Source organism: Mustela nigripes, chromosome 3, assembly GCF_022355385.1.
Source record: "Mustela nigripes isolate SB6536 chromosome 3, MUSNIG.SB6536, whole genome shotgun sequence".
NCBI lineage: Eukaryota > Metazoa > Chordata > Mammalia > Carnivora > Mustelidae > Mustela > Mustela nigripes.
Window position 1 is genome coordinate 119654229 of NC_081559.1, and position 20717 is coordinate 119674945.

General features: G+C 35.5%; 1 protein-coding gene across 4 annotated transcripts in view; it reads right to left on the bottom strand.

Annotated features, from left to right (window-relative positions):
• Nucleotides 1-17328, bottom strand: part of ST18 (ST18 C2H2C-type zinc finger transcription factor) — a 105031-nt gene extending 87703 nt beyond the window's left edge. For all 4 annotated transcript variants that reach the window (XM_059394570.1, XM_059394568.1, XM_059394569.1 and 1 more), the window contains exons 1-3: nucleotides 17239-17328; nucleotides 11048-11102; nucleotides 8957-8987 (exon numbers count right to left, since the gene is read on the bottom strand). In XM_059394570.1, the coding sequence (XP_059250553.1) occupies nucleotides 8957-8987; nucleotides 11048-11102 (86 nt within the window). In that variant the 5' untranslated portion in view covers nucleotides 17239-17328. The remainder of the gene's footprint in view (nucleotides 1-8956; nucleotides 8988-11047; nucleotides 11103-17238) is intronic.
• Nucleotides 17329-20717: the final 3389 nt, after the last annotated feature.

Here is a 20717-nt window from a genome sequence, read left to right on the forward strand (position 1 = left end):
CATCTCTTGTGCTCCCTTACATAAATCCATTTTATAGAAATTATCACACTGTGTTTTCATGACCTTTGGGCTATTGCAAACATTGTGAGTTCTTGTCTTATTCCAGTGCCTTCTGTAGCACTCAAAAAACATTTATGCAAAATTTTTCAATTGCTCCTTATATGTGTCAGGCGCTATTCTAGATCTGGGGATATTATCAATGAAATAAAAGATAACAATTCTTGCTCTCAGAAAATTAACAATGGCATGAAAAGAGACAGATTAGAAACAAGGTAATAAGTAGTTGTACTGTATATTAAAAGGTATTCTTTCTTTTTTTTTCCACCAAAAATAAAACAGGGAAGGAGAAATTAACAGAGTAAAGAGCACCTCACTTTTATATTTGATAAAATATATTTGTAGAGGAAGACACTTTTGACAGTAGGAATATGACTTAGGAATGAATTAGAAGCCAGCTAGAGTAGGCTGGTTTGTATTTAAAGATACCATAGGAGTTTTGCTGGCTAATTAGTCTTGATTTTAATAGAACTAGGGAAAGAATCTATGAATTTGGAAGCAAAGAAGCTGTGGGTACTATGTAAAAATAGTTAAAGAGGATCAACATTAAATAGAAATTCCTTTACAATGAGTTACTAACTACATTATTTACTCTAAAAACAAACATTGGTGGACAATGTATAATATTTGATAACCTCTTGTACTAGGGATACAATGGCGAATAAAATTTTCTTTGTCTTTAAAAAGTTGACCCCAAAAAAGTGTATCAGAAAGCAGAATTGTATGTGACTAATTAAAATTTTTTAGTTTTTAATTTATTTATTTTTTGTTTGTTTGTTTTTAAATTTCACCACTCAAACTCTGAACTTAAAGGCAAGGGATCTGCTTTCTTTTGAATGGGTGGACAGATGGATGAATCAATAATAAAATAGCTATAATTCAACATAATAAGTGCTTTAGCACAAACAAGAAAAGAAGTGCATTGAGTACACAATGGAAAAAAGTATTAGTCAGCCGGGGAGGTCACAGGGACAGTTCATGGAGGAGATGACATTAATCATTTGCTTTAAAGGATGAGTATGAGTCCCATGTGGGAGAAGATGAAGGAAAGAATTTTCCAGAAATAGACTATAACAGAGTTGAAATGGAAAAACAATAATAAACACTAGCTTTAGGCATGGACTTTTCTTATAGGAAATAGTATGGCAGCAAGATTGGATGAATAAAATGTGAAGATGAAGGTAATTGGAAAAATGCTTTCCAAAAACAAAAAAAAGAAAGAAAAAGGAGGTGGGGAGCCTGCATGGCTCAGTTGGTTCAGTGTCCAAATGCTAATTTCATCTCAGGTCTGGATCTCAGATCCCTGAGATGGAGCCTGGCTTTGGGCTCCATGCTCAGCAGATTCTGCTTGAGATTCTCTCTCAGTACCCCTTCCCTCTTCTTTCTCTCTCTCTAAGATAAATAAATAAATCTTAAAAAATTTTTTTAAAATGCTTTCTACAAAAAAAAATAAATAAATAAGCAAGGGGAAAGATCATGCAAGGAAAATAAGATCAGGCACAAGAGGAGCCAAGGATAGTTTCAAAAGCAAAGTCGAACTCAGAAAGCAAGAGGTTAAATGTAACTATACTTTGGGATAGGGTTGGGGGTCAGTTAGGTAAATTCAGGGGCCAAGACTGAAAGTGCTATACAGAACTTTTCTTAATCAAAAAGCCAGCAAGACTCGACATTTGAACACCTCTACACAGTCACATGCTAGCCACGGACAGAACACCCAGAACCCAGCGCTGCTATTAACCCACTGCTCTTCCTACCACATGAGCCAGTCAAATCCCAAGTGAGGGTTTGCCTTAGTGTTATGAGAAGTCACCCATTGTGAGGACTGAAAACTCAAGAACACCATGTTTTGTTTGTGGGAGCTGACCCGTCAACACTGTGGGCCATACTTATTTCAGTTCACACTTCATGCAGAAAAAAATATTGCAAGATGTCAGAAACTTTTTTTTTTTTGAAAACATATCATGCAAGTGAAATGGGACTTCCAATGGTTACAGTTTACCTAAGAGGTAACAGTAAGAGATGAAATATTCTGCCGAAGATTAAAGTCAACCTCCTCCTTCAAGAAGGACTGAATCGAAACAAGCAGTAGCACTGAATAACTCTGTTTCACTAAAGGTGCTCAAGAGCAAAGTAAAGTAAATGGGAAAGTAAACTTCACAAGTAAACTGTGAAGAGCCTGAGCAAGTTTGAAGGAACCTCAGCATATTAGTTACTAATATGTCAAAGTAGCAAGGCTATCATGTGACAGAAGGAAGTTGACAGTCTGAATTTTGCTTGAGACACAATTATTAAACTTTGGGAAGACACTGGATGACTATGGAGTCACCTACGAAGGTATTTAAAATGTTGTTTAAAAAGCATCCTTATATATTTTCTCTATCCAATGATCTGTGGAAAGTATTTAAAGCAGATTTGGTTGATTTCAAAAATTCCCAAGAGGTCAAAACAAAAACTCACAGGAGATCAAGGCTTGCGCTTTTTGCTACACTACTGTTAAAATTGTTCAGTATGCTGCTACTTTTCATCAAATAGAAATGCAAACAATGGGTTAATAGAAGTCCTAGGTTCTGGGGATTCTGTCAGTGACTAGCGTGTGACCTTGGAGAGATGTTCAAATGTCAGGCCTTGCTGCCTTCTTGGCTAAGGAAACTTCTGTGTAGCCATCATTAACATTAAGCCAAGAATTCATGAACTAAGAAAATCCCAAAGAAACTGAAATATATGACTTTCTTGCCAACCTGCACCATTGAAAATTAGCAACGAGAGAAAAGTTTTTCCAAATAAGTAGTAAAGTCTAAACTAGTGCTTCTCAAACATTAGTATGCATAGTAGTAGTTTAGCGATCTGTCAAAATGCAGGTTTAGTAAATCTGGGATGGGACTGAGGTTGCATTGCTAATAAGTTCCCAGGGATGTCAAGCATACTGACATTCTGAGTAGCCAGGCTTCGGGTCACATTTGATCCCCAAGCTGGAAGTTATCTCTCGCTGTACACGTCTGTAGCACTTTGCTCTCATCACTCATGGTGACGTCATCACATAACTCCCGGGACTTGTTACACTGATGTCATTAATTTTCCGTCTACTGCAATCCCTAGCTCTATACTTGGTGCAGAAGAAGCCCTGAATGAACAAATAGTGAAGGAAAAATTCATTCCTCAATAAAGAGTGGCAAATACTGCTGTTTAAAAAGAGGAGCTAAATGGATGAAAAAAATTATCTCTGTGGGTGAACTCTGCAAACCTGAAAGCACAGTGAGGTAAATCTTCACATGTGGCTCACAGTGGTGGCATTTTGTCATGGTTTTAGAAAATGTCTGATTTCTAGAGACATTCATGCCTTAGACTCTTTTAAGCCATTGGTTGACATAAACCACCAATATCCTTGTGATACTTTTTGAATGTAAAAATAAAAGGTAAAAAAAAATAAAGCACATTTTCTTGTTCTTATTTTTTTTCCAAGAGATTTTACTCTGGATATTTGTTTAGAAGCTCCATGCTATTTTTCTGAAATACAAACATTATAGTTTAAAGTAGAACATAAACAATTAAGTTGGGGAGTGTTGTTTCATCCTATGTAATCACACCTTTATATTTTATATATATATATATGCACGTACCTATTATGGTCTGTGCAAACTGGAAAATACACAGCCATTTAATCTTTAAGTTCAATGTTCTCTGAAGGGACAGTACCCTATTGTTGGCCCATTTCTAAATGCCTGTCATCAGCCTCAGGTGGGTGTTAAGTGACACACACACCTCCTACATTGTGAAATCAGTCTTTGAAATAAGTACAAGGCCCATGGTAGATCATCACCTGGGAGGTAGCGTGTTGAAAGAAAAAACAAACAGAGGAGACAAATATTTGTATCATCTCCTAAAACTTTAATATAGACATAAAATCACATGATCATTTCGTGGAAAAAATCTAGAAAGAAAAGACAAAGGGTGATTGGCACTCCGGTGATAAAGAAAAGGTGCTGGGGTTAGTGGATTATATGCCGACTTGAGTTATTAATTTATTGATAAAGTTCAAATAAATATTTTCCCCAAAAGTGGATGATGAATTGGAACACTGGTGTGTTAGTGTAGGTTCATTAATCATAACAAATGTCCTGCTCTGCTCAGGGAAAGTGTAGATAGTGGGGGACATTGTGTGTGTCAGGACACGGGGTCTATGGAGAGTCCCTGTATCTTCTACCTTCTGCTCAGTTATTCTGTGAACCTAAAGCCACTCTAAAAAGTAAAAAAAAAAAAAGGGGGGGCATGGAGGTCGGCATGGAATGTGAGGGCTTGCAGTAGCGGAAAATAATATAGAGGCTGCATCAGGTACTGGGAAGAGTGGGATGTGCGCTGGACCACATACAGGACCTACGTTCTATTTCCCGTTCAGTCACTTACGACTCAGACATCTTGTATTAATCAGGCTCAGAAGCTAAATGTAGCTAATGTTGTTTGTCCTGACTACCCCTCCAGGTGGCTTGCACGGATCCAATTAGAAACTACCTATTCTTTCAACCACTCACTTGACACGCACATTTTGCAGGCCCACTCAATGGCAGTTTCAGTGCTAAATGCTATTAAAGGCTACGTAAGCACATAAATGTATGACAGAATTATAGTTAATGGAATTTTCTTGTTACAGAACAAACTCTTTTTAAAATTTCATTCTTTCACAGACCTGTACCCCTGGGTATAAAAATATATGTTTATAAAAAATTAAAAATAAAAAAATAATAATAATAAATAAATAAAGGGGAAAAATTTAAAAAAAAATTTCATTCTTATTGGAAGTTTCCCTAATCTATTTCAAGATACTCTCTTACCCTAGTAAGTACAGTAGAGTAAACAGAATGATCTCTCTGGAGTGATTAACTCATCTTATGCCTCAGTGTCCCATGACCAACAACAGCCTGCCCACTACCCAGAGATGAGGATGAGGAAGGCACCCCAAGGTGGACACTTTTCTACATCTAATCCTTATCATCTGCTGCTTTGCTAATCAGTCTCACTTGCACCCAAAGTGGCCTATTATAAAATGAGTTTTCTTTAAGGTGTCAGGCTTTTGGATTCTAATTTATAGGCTTGGCAACAATATTTAGAAAGACATATTGCTAACATGAATGTAACAGATACGTTATAAAAGTCTAAAACATGAACTGAGCCCTGCATTTGAAAATCATAGGAATGAAAGGGGGAAAAAAAGTCTTTGTTCCTTCTTTTATCCAACCTTGTAATTATAGCTACTTATTTCCTTTAACCTGGATGATGGATTTATGAAACTCTTAACTTTAGAAATCCACTTCTGTCTATTTTATTTCCTTTAGTTGTCATCTCCAGAAATCTCTGTGCAACAAGTAGTTGCAATAAAATCATACTTATTAAAAAAAACTCTATTGCCCCACCCCAAAATAGGGAAGAAAGCTATTAAGTATTAAGTAAAATGTTTAATTGATATAAAAACTCTTGTGAATGAAATAAGATAGAAGAAAAAAGAGAAAGCCATCTAAATCTGTAAGTCACAATTTTTTTCACATGTTGATTAAATGTTTTGATTAAATCTATAGCCTATTGATTATAGACTTTATAAAATACTTAACATTTTAAACTTACAAGAAAATGCCGAATGATACAGTTCTTAAATGAAGAAAGAAAGTATATAAAATAAAATACAGTAAAAAAAGACAACCAAATGGTAATTTTCATCAGAAAACTTGCCAACCAATTGGTGAGCAGCAATAAGACCATGAAAGGACAGTGGCATTTGACTCTAATACACTTAAGAGTCTTGAATTTATTTGTGTCTCTAAGTAGTCACATAGGAAAGCCATTTCAGAGGCTAGAATATATTTTCCTAATTAGAGGAAAGGGCCGGACTGGTGTAAAACATTTTGCCAATGCATGAGACAATTACCAATATTAGTAGATGAAACAGCATTCAGATCAGATTAAGGATAATAGTAATAAAAGAAAAGCAGAGATAATACAATGGTCATGATTTAGAAAGACGTGAGAATGCCTTCTCGACATCACCTGTAACCTGGATTGTGTTGGAGGAAAGACTGGAAATGCTAATAAGGAATGTGATTAAAGGTGGGCCTGTGGTTATAAATTGCTTTTTTAATGGTGGTGATAGTAGCTGACATAGAGTATAATAAGAAGATGAGAATGTCACTATCAATTTTTATTAGTGTCATGAACAATATACAGTATATTTAAATTAGCTTCACTTGTATTAGTATTTTTGTAAGTAGTAGGTCTAGAAGCAACAACATGTCCAATGCATTCTAAAAAGAAGAACTAAATAAAGTTGCCAATGTTCCCTAGAAAATGGCCATAACTTTTACACCGGGAAAAATGTGCCACATATCCTAAGATACTCAGAATTCAGGCACACAAAAATTCTGGATTCTAGAGCACAACAAATCTGCAGAATAAATTGGAGGAGCAATTGTAGCAAATGAATAAATTCATACAAAAATGTCAAAGACACTAAAAATACAACCTTCTATATAAATCGGAATGCTTTCCCAAGATTCACGTAGAATGATAGTTCAGGTCTACCCCTGAGTCAACTTAAATCATGTAAGAAACAATTTGGAATCTATTTGGTCTAAGCATGAATATTCTGTTGAAAGTAAGTAATTATAAAATTAAAAAATCAGTTAGTAATTCTTATAAACTTGTTCTCACTAAAGAAAAATAGGTGAATTTGGGTTTGCTAGTGAATTTTCCCAGCAATTATCACCAGCTTTCTGAGTTGGTCTGATGACAAATTAGGTAAAATTGAATATCTGACAAAAAATAACTCGTAGAGAATTAGGAAAATAGGAAATATTTTTACTTTTAATCATAACATTTTCTTTGTTCAAATTCCAGACACCTAAACTGTTGAAAAACAGGCCGTAAGGGTTAAAATATAGAATTTCAAGAATCCAGCTGCTGACAATATGAATAAGCCATTTCTTTTTAAATTGTATTCTAGATGAGTAGTATTGCGTATGAGAGAAATCATAGCTTGGGGGTTAAGAGCCTGTCCTGAGTCAGAAGTCTGGACTACTTACTAGCTGTGTAATGTTAGAGTAGTTATTTTCATTTTCTTCATCTGAAAATTGGAAAAACCATAGTTGCTACCTTATAAAGTTCTTGTGAGGATTAAATGAGACAGTAGCGTGATGAAGAATGCTCAAGAGTGTCTGGTACACGACAAGACCTCAATATTCTATTAGTTTTATTACAATTACTAAAGCTAACAGTGTGCTTAAGTAGTAATCTCTATTTTTCCAGGAAGTTTATATTAAACATTTTTTTTTCCTACAGAGTTGCTTCTCTTGCTAATTCCTCCCTTTTTCTTTATGAATTACAAATTTCTCCTTAAGCCAAAACACACACTCATTCATTTCTTCAAAATTCTCTTTTTCAAGTTATTTTTCAAGACATATCACCCAAAGTCTCACTTCCCTCCCAAGAATGGTTTGAGTCCCTAAAAAGACTGACTGGAGACATAGTCACTTCGACAGTTAGGGAAGACCATGAGTTCCTGGGTACCCTGTTTCTGCTTGGACCAGTAGGAAACCACTGATTAATAGGGAAACATCTCATGCCCTTTAAGCCCTTGATCATTTTAAACTTCTCTTGATAATTCTATAGGAAACATAAAGTCTCCAAACAGATAGGAATTTTAAATGAGAGCATATTTAAAAACAAGTGATTAAGCAAGTCAGACACTTCATTCATTTAATCCTGTCCTGATATGTGGGTGCGTTCTCCTTTCTGCTCAAGAAATTTAAAATGTAAAATGTAAACTTCTCAATCATGAAATTGAAAATATAAGCAGGACCGGGGACTCCCTACTAACAAATTTCCACAGAGAAGGGCATTAGCCTGAAACTTGAACTCCATTCTGATAGATACGTATTCCACTAAATAAGTGTACCAAAACTGTGACAGAATGAATCTTCTGAAACATGGAAATAACTAAAAGAGCCTTTTCTTTAGGAAATCACAGAACACAGTTGCTTGGAAAAATAGCCATGTAAACGTCCATGGATACAGTGTAAATTTCAAAGTGTATCAAACGCTGTTACACAACTTCCTGTTTTCAAACATTTCCCTGAGGAACACATATAGACCATTGTTTTTTTCAGAAAGGTGAAAGTGGATTAAATGGTAGGTGTGAGACTTGGTTTGCAATAGCATATAAAGGACAAGGGACAAAGGATTCATCTTGCTCCTGACACAATTTCTCTAAAAAATATCACTGATACAAAATATGTATGTCAGCATGTGTTTCCTTTTAAAAATGCACTTTAAAAAAAAGATAAATTACATCTTGAAAGAAACTCTGCAAAAACAAAACAAAACAAACTCCACAATTAATTGGGGTTTATTCTGCAAAACCTACGATGATGGAATTTCCATAACATTGTCTTAGGTACATTAATAGTCTCTAAGGTGAAAATGCATGGACACACCCACAATGTCTACAGTTAAAAATTTATATGATAGAGTTATCTAATTATTTAAAACAAAAACTTGAGAACTTGGGACTTGGGTCATTTTTTAATCAGGCTCACAGATGACAATTCAGTTCTTCACTAGTGCACAAACCAACCACAGGCAAGGTATGGACACAAAAGTGGCAAACACTCCTTGGAAGGAAGTGGGAAACTACATTATAGCAAAATGTTGTGTTTTGTTATCAAAATGGGAGCCCTAATTGTTTTGAACCAATTATGGGTAGTTTCTCCCTTTCTCTTCTCCTTTGCAACATAGACAAATAAGCCTGTTGGCTTATTCCTCCTACTACCACAGGGATTCTCAGGTTTGAAATGTACAAAAGCCTTCTAATAATTAAAGCCAACTGATACTATACAAAGTAACATGGGACAAATCTTACCTGAGCTCCTGAATTAGAGAATCTATTGGCACTGTTGACAAAAAGAAAGAAAAATCAGTTTAATTTTGAAAACTGTATGACTGAAACTTTTCACCCATCTAAAAATAATGACGAATAAATGGTTAATACAAACCCCACTTAACTTCCCACTGGGTGGATAGATTATTTCTGGTTCTGGTTCTTTGGAGTGGATACCAGTGGGTAGATGAATATGATCCAGAACAGATGATTCAGGGTTTAGTGCCTTAGATGACTCTGGGACCTTGCATTAATGGATTGGATTTTCCAAATACCTATCTTTAGAGATTCATTGAAAACTTACAAGAACAGGAAGGACTTGAATTATTTTTAAATCAATTTTATTGTTCATATGAAATGTTTCAAAATAATCCTAAGCTGACACTTTTATTGACATTAGACAAGTATTTATATAAAATGGAAAGTTTTACTAAGTGGATGCATCCCAAGATAATATTCCATAAATTTCATATGTATAGAAAGAGGAAAATATGCTTTAGCCATGCTAATATCAACATGGTTTTAAAAATAAGAATCTTGTAAAAAAAAAAAGCTTTGATTTTTTTCTGACAAGTGATGGGAATTAAAGAAGTTCATGTTTATAAATACCTGCCTACACAAGGATAAGCAGCATATTGAGAAAGACAACAGGTGGTTTTAAAGATTACTCATGACACACGAGAGAAACAGTTGTTTCATTTCTAGAAGAACATTTTGGCTCTATTTAAGGGTGTGTATTATGTGCCAAAAGAATTCAAAGTACAAAAAGAATTGCAAATTAAAAGACCCACATTTTAAAAGTATGCTAGAATAGTGTGCTTTTAGAAGTCAAAAGAAGGGATTCATATTCAAACACAGTCCCTAGAATGCTGGTATTTATGGCAGATGCAAGTTTATTCTAAATAACAATACAAATCATTTTTTCCCCTTCAACTTGTATTCTATTGAGAAGTTTGCGGCATAAAAATTTAATGTTTAGAACTACTGCATTCCAAATATTAGAATATATGATGTAATTACTTTAAATGTAACTTGAAGTAAAACTGGGTACTACCATGGTATGAAACGTTCCTGCATCTTGTAAAGCATTATTCTGCCTTTTGGTTGTCATAGCTAATGATTTTTACTGAAATGGTTACATTTTAACTGAAAAAAGTCATCCTGGAATTTACTAAAAATTTTGGGATTCTGGACTTTACTCAAACAGGCATTATTTACCTTGACTACAAATAGAAACATAGCTAAGGAAAGCATTTCATCTGATTAGCCCACTTTCAACAGTAAATCTCAAAAACCCTTCCTTAGCAAGGCTAACTGGGAGAAGAGTCAGGTGGGGAATGGCTATCCAGAGTGTTTTCAGAGGCTATGGTAAAACTACAGTTTTCCATTTAGAATTAAGGGTCACAAAAATATAGCTAATTATAATAAAAGTTATTTTCCTTAAGGGGTATTATTGCCAGTCAATCCTGTTTTCCAGATGTTTAGATCATCAAGGGCCTGTTTATATTTCAATATTACATTACCATCTGTTGGTTACAAAAAGAGAAGGATAACCAGCAAGTTAAACCTTTCAAACGTTACTTTGCGGAGCTGCCGGAAATTCCCAGCAGGGACAGGCAAAAAACAAACATCATCATTTTACTTGAACTAAGTTTAGATTGGGAGCCACTAAACCAGATAACATAAAAATCAAAATCTGCTTTGGCAGTAAACTAACAATTCTGTCTTTTCCCTTGACCATTAAAGGTCACTTCAATAATTTGAAGGTCTCCATGAAGCATTCTTCCCTTGCTGACCCTTATGTTGTTTTGCAGGATGTTTTAAATCTACTCATGATTGCCATTTTGTAAAAATTAGCATCACACATCATTGGGACTTTTCTGAGTCCTTTAGCTCCTGGTTCATAATATTTTGCCTCTCAATGCCATGATCCAATGTCCTAGCTTGATTTAAAAAAAAGAAGCCCTGAGGAAGTTGTAATGATTCTAACTACACATTAGGGACTGAGTACTGGAACTTCCATATTTCATGGTGTGGTGGGCACGGTGTCATGGAACCTGCTTGCTAACTCACCCTTGGTTCCTTTAGAGCGGGTACGCAGTGTTTTATCTTCAGCCTCTGCATCCATCTGTAACATGAACACAAAGTCCTGAGGTCATTCCTTTGACATTGACCAAATTACAAAAACATGTCCTTGCCAGTTCTGAGGGTCATAATGAAAAACAGAGTAGTCCTCTAAGCTCTTGAATAGCACCCTGCCTCGGCAGGTAAGTAGCTGCGACTGCTCTTGCAGTCCATGAGTTTTGGAAATACTTTTATAGATGCTGAAACCAGAGGGAACAGTGAGAAGAGGGCAGATGTCCTTGTCCATAAGTGTTTGCTAGCAATTCAAACATTTCTGGCATTACAAAAATTGAAAGAAAAAAAAAAAGGATTGTCTGATTAACAGTGGTTGTGAAGTAGACAAAACCTCAAATGCCAAACAAAAGGTTTCAGACTAATTTACTAAAACCTGATTCTAATGCAATGTGCTTTCTTTTCAGGTGTGGAGGTTTTTTAAATTTTTTTACTAGACCTTGTCTGATATGTACCTCTTTCTACTTCAGGAAAAGTATTTCCCTGTGTAAAAAAGCAACATGAAGGCCAATCACTGAAATGCCCCCATTTCAAAATACCACTGGAAGTGTTAATCATCAAATGACATACATTTACTTCCAGAATTCCAGAATAAATATTGGTTCTAATCATGCAAATCTGTGAGGAAAGTGAAATTTGAGTGCTGCATGTGTCTGCATCAAACTCCCTAAAACATCATTACTAAATATCTTAAAAGTAATCAAATAAACTATTGAAAGAATAGAAAGACTTTAAAAAGCCTGCTGTTTTTGTCCCTCTGGAGATAGTCAGACATGACTACTCCCATTGTTTTCACTAGAATCTTCCAATAATGTCTAGTTTAATTCACCTTTGCACATTATCAAAAGGAGTCCTTAAATAGTGAGAAGTTATTTTGCTTGAAAATGAGAAGGAGGCAGAAGGTGCTGTCCGTGGTGCCCATCCTTAAATCCTGACATAGCGTGTATGTGGTATGACTGCAATGGTAATGGGAGGCGCATCTCTGCTCTCTCAGGCTGAGTTGTGATTGAAGGCACTGACCTGCCATAGACTTATAATAGGGGAGCAGGTGTGGCAATGATGGACTTTAATTTCCTTTAATAAACCTTTTATGTGCCACACTTTTACTGCCATTCGACGCTCTCCAAGGTCCTGCACATAATAGGTTCATTACTTTTGATTACTATAGTCTATTGAGACAAACAACTCCAGAACACACTATATATTATGTTCAGTTAAACCAATATAGACTATTTATCCATTGTGCATTTTTTCACCTGCAACACTACAGACAAAATTAACAACAGCTCTTGTAAGCTAAAACTATTAAAACCACCAGTACTCTTTTGTCATCATTTCATAATAAACACCACACCAATCACTGAACTGTTTTTTAAATTAGCAAACAAAAAGTGTTCACTGCTTTTGCTAAGCTGCAGTCGCTTTAGTCTAAATAAAATGGTCCATCATTATGAATATTTTAAAACTACATAATAAAAGGAAACAACAATAAAAGAGAGGTGATTTTTTTTCCTGTAGATTTTCCTTCTTTTAAAACCACATGTATTTATGACAGATGCAACATTGCCTAGGATTAAAATGGGTTGGTTTACTCAGGATGGTGAGCACTGCTTTGTGAAATCCTCCTCCATCATGAGTATCTCTGTTGCATATAAAGTGGCTCAACTCAAGCAAACTCCCCTCCATGTGTTAAATGAGTAACTCGGTTAAGAGAGATCAGCAGCAGGAGGATTAAAACAATGAAAAACACCAACTATTTCTGAGGAGACTACTCCCGTGGGTGAGTACCAACTCAACACAACTCTAATATTTTCCTGCCACACAGGTGCTACGAGCTCTCCCTAACCAATATGAAAAATCTCTCCTGAAAGGCAAGTGAAGATTGAACTCCATGAGTTTCTTTACCAAAACTGAAATACAGGTTGCAAACAGTGCCAGCAGGTACATATAAAAGTTTTAGAAACCTACTTAAATGTAGCCTTCCTTATAACAGCTTTAAGACTAATTCTATTTTGCAATTCAGCTATTCCCTTGGACCTGACGGGTCTGCAGCCACCCCATGAGCTGCCTCCCCCATAAAGTCATTGGAAAGAATGCATAAATATTCATGGACCTCCGCTTGATTATGCTTGGAATGCTAGTCTCATAATTGCATTTCGTGGTGCTATTGTCCTCTTGGTGGTACAGCATATATATCCTATGTAAACATTTTAAAGACTGGTAACTCATAAAGCTAAGTTTTCAAATTTAACTTGTGAGCCAAGTTATATGAGTGAATTGGATTGAGATCATAATATATAATCCATTGATTTCAAATTCTTTCTCTGTTTCACAACCAAAGAACAATAGAAGTTACTAAGTTCAGAAGAAGATCAGAAACCTAAAGCAATGTGCTTTCTTTTCAGGGGTGGAAGTTTTTAACATTCATGAGATGGCTTGCTCTCCTGACAGATCTCAATCTGAAGATAAGACTTTGTTTTCTAAAACCTTATATACGGGAGGAGAAATTTCTAACTATTCTTTTATATGGACTATTCTTGTGGATTTTAATAAACTCCCAATAATTGGACTTAATTTTTTAAAAGTCAAACTCCATATTCAGTGAGTACCTTTTGCTGGGAATGGTGCATTAAAGAGATTTCTACCTCAGTGCATGGGGTAAGTATGGCAGGGCAGGGGTGGAGGTGAAATTCCCACTCTTTAAACTTCTTCCAGACCTATAGAGAAGGCCCATGGCTTTGGTGTGATCCAGGAGACGGACCTAACTAATATGTGCTACAATATGGGAAACTACACTTTTCACTGGGAACATTTTTTTTTTTTCTGTTGTAAGAGGAGACTTGATCATTTTTACTGCGGAAGTCCCAAATGCTATTGACAAGTCTCCAATGAATCTGGCAAATCTTTTTTTTGAATCTGGCAAATCTTAATGAGTCATTTCCTTTCTCAAAACAGAGATCTAATTTCCTTAAAAAAAAAAGACAACTGTCCTTCTTGAGGTTTCTTAGAACCTTTGTTTATCTCATTTTGTTGTTTATGAATGGGAACAAGTCAAGATATTTTCTGGGATTCCTATAATGGTTTCCTCCTGGCTCTGATAATTTACTTCTCAATAGAGATAAAATATTAAAAATACGTTTTGCCATTTGTTTTTCCTAATCTCAAACTACTTTAAGAAAATTCGCTTAACCTATAAGTATGAAGATTTTTATGTACAAATATGTGAAAAGGAGAAAAAAGTGGTTCTTACCTGGTATTCATAATAAAGCCATGAAAAAAAATTTACAAGATTTCATTCTCTTGGAAGAGGAGTTAATACGAGGAAAAATGGCAAGAGGGAAAGAAACTTATGAGATAAAGAAGGCAAAGAAGTGAAACTTGCAGGAAGGATATGCAAGATCCAATAAGAAGTAAGTAGATAGATAATGAAGAGGAAAAATGAACATAAAAATGAAATTAAACTACTTAGTTGAATTTGGAAACCTGTTACTTAACATCCTTATATACTTGCAACCTATATTCAGGTACCCATTGGAAATTCCTCCTTGCTTTTACTTGATCATATTTTCTTACTGGCCCTCACATCAGCAGATCTCCTGTCCACATCACCCAGTGTATAGATCAGGAGCCTTCCTCTGAGCTGAAGAGAAAGTCCTGAAATTGTTGGTTTGTAGAAAGGAGAGCCTCAAGGAACAGGACACAAAGTTTATAAAATCAATTTTGTTTTCAGTCACACTAGCAAATTACTGCTATGTGAGGAAGTTTAGTTCCCTTTGATTTTATTTTTTACTCAAAATCCTATTTAAACCTAATGGTAAAAAAAAAAATTCTCCAAGTAAATATTTAATCATTTCTTAAAAACTGGATAAAAAAAAATATCTCTTGGTGATGTTGAAGTTTTATTTTTCCTTTCAACAGAACTATAGACTAGACTGGTGTCCTAGATAGGTAAATAGATAGATAGATGATAGATAAGATGGATACAAATATGTATGAGTAATCTTGAATTTGTTACATTAATATAAAAAGTCATAGTGATCATAATGTTTTGAGCACAACTTCTCAAAATCCTGATACAATTAAACTTCATACTCTACTAACACATAATCTTATGATGGTAACTATCTTTAATTTGAGAAGTCCTTCACATACACTCAACTTGCAATAATTTCCATTTATAACAAGATTTCATTGTGTTTCCCTCCTCAGAGTTTTGGACTGGCAATGCATTTTTGTAGGTTGTGCCACATGACTCTTGTTAGATGTCATTTCAATCCCAGGGAACACGTGGCAATGGAGAGAGGAAGCTCTATGGCTGCTGAGAAGAGGTCCTAGGGTCCTCTCCATGAGGAGTCTTTTATCCTCAGTGGATGCTTCCTTTACAAAAATCAATTAAAAAAAAATAACAAAGAGAAACTCAGGAAGTTGGAAAGGGCTAAGCCCAGAAAATGAAACAACTGGAGGATGCCAGTATCTTAGAATGAAATTTGGCCAGATTGAAGAACAAAGAACCTTACACTGAGTGCCCTTTCTTTTGCTGATTCTGGCATCATTTTCTTTTAAATGCAGGTTTGGATCAGCCCAAAACGGCAGCAAAAGCTGTCTCCTCTTATACAGGGAATGGATGGGGAACATGAGTTCTAATACTAAAAGAATAGTTTTCTTGTTGAAAGAATATTGAGGTGGAATGTTCAAGTATTTGTTTTCTCTCTTAACTCTCTTTTTACTTTTCTGGTTTTATTTTCATATGTTTCTTATTTGCTCAGAAAGAAGACATCAAAAAGTGAATTTTTAAAAAATGTAAACTAATAAAAACTGTTTTTTTGCATCATTCAAGATATCATATTAATTTTCTCTACCTTCTCTAAGTCCTTTATTTTAGAAAAAATGAAAATTTTCTGAATCCTTTATCTTTATCTCTGATTCCAACTCCCTGTTCCTACTTATATGTTTCTTATTATACTATCTTTGGTTCTGCACAGAAAGCTAAGGAATAGAATGATGTGTCCCCTTTAGATTTAGAATACCTCTCTTGCCTGCCCTAATCTTTCCCAACCTGACAAAAACTACACCTAAGGAAGAAACAGACTCAGTCCACCATCAGATCAAGTGCAGTTCTCTGGAAAACTCTTCTTTCTGAGAGCCAATTTCATTCCCATTCCCCTTAGAGGAAGTGATTCTCACAGGGATTTCCAGAGTCACTTGGAAATGCACTCCAGTAAAAGAAATCTTCGACCTGAGACAAGCTTGAGTCGCTTTATAAGGAAGTTCATCTATTTTGAGTTTCATTTTTCATTTCTGAGGTGTCACTGCTTTGTCGACTCCATCCTGTAACTTCACACAACTGGCAAAGCTGAATATAAACCAAAGCCATATGTTTGTGTCCTTTTGCCAAACGACTCCAGCAAATAGTTCTATTATTCCCTTAGGTAGCCAACGTGTGCCAAGGATTTCTATTAGTCGCCGTACCACGGCCTCTGAGTCACAGCTTTGTGATATAAGGGGGCAATCGCCAGCTTTATGTTTTAGGAGACTTTTTGTGTATTTTTTAAAATATGCCCGGTTTAAAGACAATGTGGGTTAAATAATACCCTAAAAGGGCCTTAAGAATTTTTTTTCTTACTGATATATTAAGATGTATGTGTACAAATATGTAATTGTTGGAAGACAAGCTACTTCATATAGAGATAAATTATTTTTAATAGGTTTTTCCCAAGGACAACTTAATTCTTAATGTTTGTAGGAATTAACTTCAGAAGTCATCTACAATGCTTTTAAAAACATGCTTTTAAACTATCTCTTATTTATTCTTAATCCTTCAGTAAACTGATTCCTAATACAAATGAATTTAAATGTATTTTTAAAGACAATTTTAATGCTGAAGCTTTCTTTAGGGGTAAACATGTATGAATAAATAATATAAACCAATCAATATGCAAAAGGACTCTACCTGTTTAATATTTTTAAATATTAAAATGATCATGCTTCTGACAAAATTCCAAATCCAAATTCAGCACTATCAATAAATTCCTTTCAAAGCAAATCCACCAAGTGCTGTTATAAAGGAGAGCTTTTATATAAATGCCTTGATTGGATACATTTTATTTCAACACAAAATGTTGCCTTACCTCTCTTTTTCTTCAGGTAACTTGTCTGCCAACTTGGTTTGCCCTGCTCTGTCAAAGTGACAAAATTTCTTTGTCCACCTCAGTGAGAAGTCCTTAAATTCATTCTATTAAGATCAAAATTAAAAGGAGGAAAGAGTATAAAATTAAACAGAAGATCAGTAGTAAACAATGAAGTGAACAATAATGCATTAACACTTTTACCTGTAATCTGGTTGGGCTCTACCATAGACAGAACGAAAAATTGTATACTACAATATCAATGAGTAAAAGACATTTATATTTTTAAAGGTAGTCAAATTCATTCTCGTCTTAATTACTAAACTATATATGTATATATTACGTCTTCAATTTGGTAGGGAAATTGGATAGTATTATCTACTAGTATTTTTACTATTATCATTAGTATTCTTACTTTTAACCACCAAAAGAAGTTCAGACAAGATTTGGAAAGTACTCTACTCAAGAAATCACAAAAGACAGGTTCAAAATTCATCCTGTTCTTGTTAAGAGCTCTCTTGAATGAGACTTTCATATAATGCTCGTAATTCTCTTTGCCAATATTTTATCTTGCTTTTCATAGAAACGATTTACCCTTGTTTTACTCTGCATTCAGACATACCACAGAGAGCTGCTTCACCTTTATTTTGTCCCAGGAATGGGAAGAGAATCTGTCTTCAGACCATTTGGCCTTTGAGAGGAAACTTTGAAATTCAGCATAGTACATTCAGCATCCTAGAGCAGGACTATTTATACAAATATCACGTATATCAATGCACATCTAAAATGTGTATGTCTGGCAGTTCTGGTATTTTAAAACACAAGCTACCAACCTTCCTTGCAGAAGATTTCTATCTTCCTGTATTTTACCCCTTGCAGTAGATTGAAGTGCGTGGCTTTTTAACCATAGATTTCTGTATTGCTTGTAAGCTTTGACCAGACATTAAGCAGCTCTTCTTCAACTCAAGTCATCAACTGTTCCTGGGAAAAAATAGGTATAAAACTCTCTCAAGTGATAGAGCAGATTATTGAACATGATGTCAGAATTGGAAAGGGGCACAGGAGCTTGGGAATTCTTAGTTTGTGTTTGAGTGCAACTGGGGAAAAAAAAAAAGTCATTCTGTACAAATGGCATTTGGCTGATTCTACTTCACTCTCAGTTCAGAAAGAGTCCCGAAGCTTTCCACCTGCCTATTCCCTTTTGTTTGCCACACTCTAACCTAAAACAAAAGATCCTGGAAAACAGTCACACTGGTGAGCAAAGCTCTTTCTAAATCCTGAAAGTAATGGCTTTTTGTCTAATACCCTATCGTGTTATGTATTTGTTAGCAATACATTTTCCATTTATTTTCTCAAAGATTGCCAATAAAGAACTGAATCACATAAGGGAGTAGCTGTAAACCCTCTGAGTTCCCTAATGTCAAACTCATTAGCATCCGAATAAGCACACAGCAGCACATCATCTGCACAATTGCAATTTTTTACTACTTTTAATAGCGTTTCTCAAAGGGCTCATTTTCAACTTTCTTCAGTGGTTAGTTGGTTCTCAGGGGAAAAGTAGCTTCCTGACGCTCGCAGCTTCCACTCAACAACCCGGCCGTTTGCTGTCAGATGCATCAGCCCTCTGCCCTAACCCCATCTGCTGTCTCTCCCCTCCCTAGGGAGGAGAGTTAAGGCAGCACAGCTGAGATCAACTTGGAGAAGTGCGCAGAGGGCGCCAGCAAAATATAAGTTTAGAAATATGATTTGACACAAAGGGGCTCGAGAAGTCCAAGTACACCAAAATACAAATGGGAAATTCGAGCCCTTTAGAGGCTCCCCATCCCATGTGTCTATCATTAACAACTCCACCCCCAGGCCCCCCTCCAATCCCGCTTTTTGGAAACACACTCTTGGCTGCTACCAAAAGGAATCTTCCACAGAAATTGGTTCCCTCTGTTCCTTACATGTGTCCTATTAGTACAGCAAGAGAATACCTTTAAAAACCCACTTTTATTAATTGCCATACTTCAGTCTCTTTCACTGGTCTTGAATCATTTTGTAAAACTTCAGGACTTGCTAATATATTCATAGAAAACAGACATTCTAGAACTGTTAAGACTTGGAATCTTGACCAAGTTCCCACAACTGGCAAGACCATTAGTTCTAGCCCCACTACCAGGATGAACACTTTTTCATTAAAGCTCACATTTTTATGAAACGGCAATCTTAAAAGATAAAACCAGATGACAATTACCAAAGTGTTAGTAGCCTAATGGGCTACACGGTCCTCAAATGTGCTGTCTAATTAAGACATGGCTTTACTTGTTAAATGGAGTCATCACAAAGTACTTCATTTATCTGCTTTACTATATGCCAATAATTAGGGCCTCTCAGTTCTTTACAGCTGCTTCATGGGTGACTACTTGCTTCTGAAAAAGACAGTTCCTTCAACCAATGATGCATTAGAATGAATCTGCTGTGTTATTTTTTTAAAAGGGTATATCAGACTATGTTCTATTGGCAGTCTGGGGTTGGGAGGGAGTGAATGACCTAAAGTGATATGATGTGTATGTCAGTCGTATCCTGACAGAGAGAACCACAGATGTATTTGTGGTTCCAAAAAACACAATATATTTTTTTAAATCCTCTGAACTACACTCAAAGTAAAAAATCTGATGATAGAGCCAATAAATTTAATAAGAAAGCTATGTCACACTTGTAGCCCTTTAACTAATAACTAAAAGGAGCTCACCATGACCACCAATCTCTTTTTGGAATTTCTCACCAATGGAACAGGAGTGTTGTATTTCAGTCAGGATGGAAATGTATGGCAGGAACTTCTCGGAAGTTTAAAATGTTAATACAGGCTGCAGAGATCACTCTCAGAGTTAGTTTCTTAAAGAGTAAGATAAAAACAGAAGAATGCCAGCATATTTACCCTAGCACTGCTATCCTTTGAGGCCATGTCTCCACAACTTCTAACAGTCTTAATCTCCTGACCATTTTTCAAAGATTAAAATCTTCAACAATTGTTCATCAGGTAGAATGATGAGAAAGGGGGGGGGGATGGTTAACCTGGCTCAGTTTAACTTTTTTGAATGGTAAAGCAAGTCCTTTACAGTCTATAGTTTCCAAGTTTAGTTTTATATGAATCGGCAGTATATTTTAACTTAGAGTCAAATTTTGTAGAAAGCTTAATGATAACTTAACCTGGACAGTCAAGTTCCTTATTTTCTCAGTTGCCATGTAGCTCCATTAAATGTCTAATGAAACTCCAAACCCCCTATTTTTGAATTTCTAATCAATGAACTATAGAATTGATTTTTCTGTCATAGTTAGAGATTGCATATATAAAAATTGGCGCATAAAAATTATGTCAGCCTATCGCCAATGTATATTTACGTTGTCAAAGTCAGACGGCTTTCTTCTGCCTAACTCTCCAGGTTGATATTAGGGGATATGCTTCATTGGCTGGAGCCAGTGAAGAGAAGTAGTGAGTT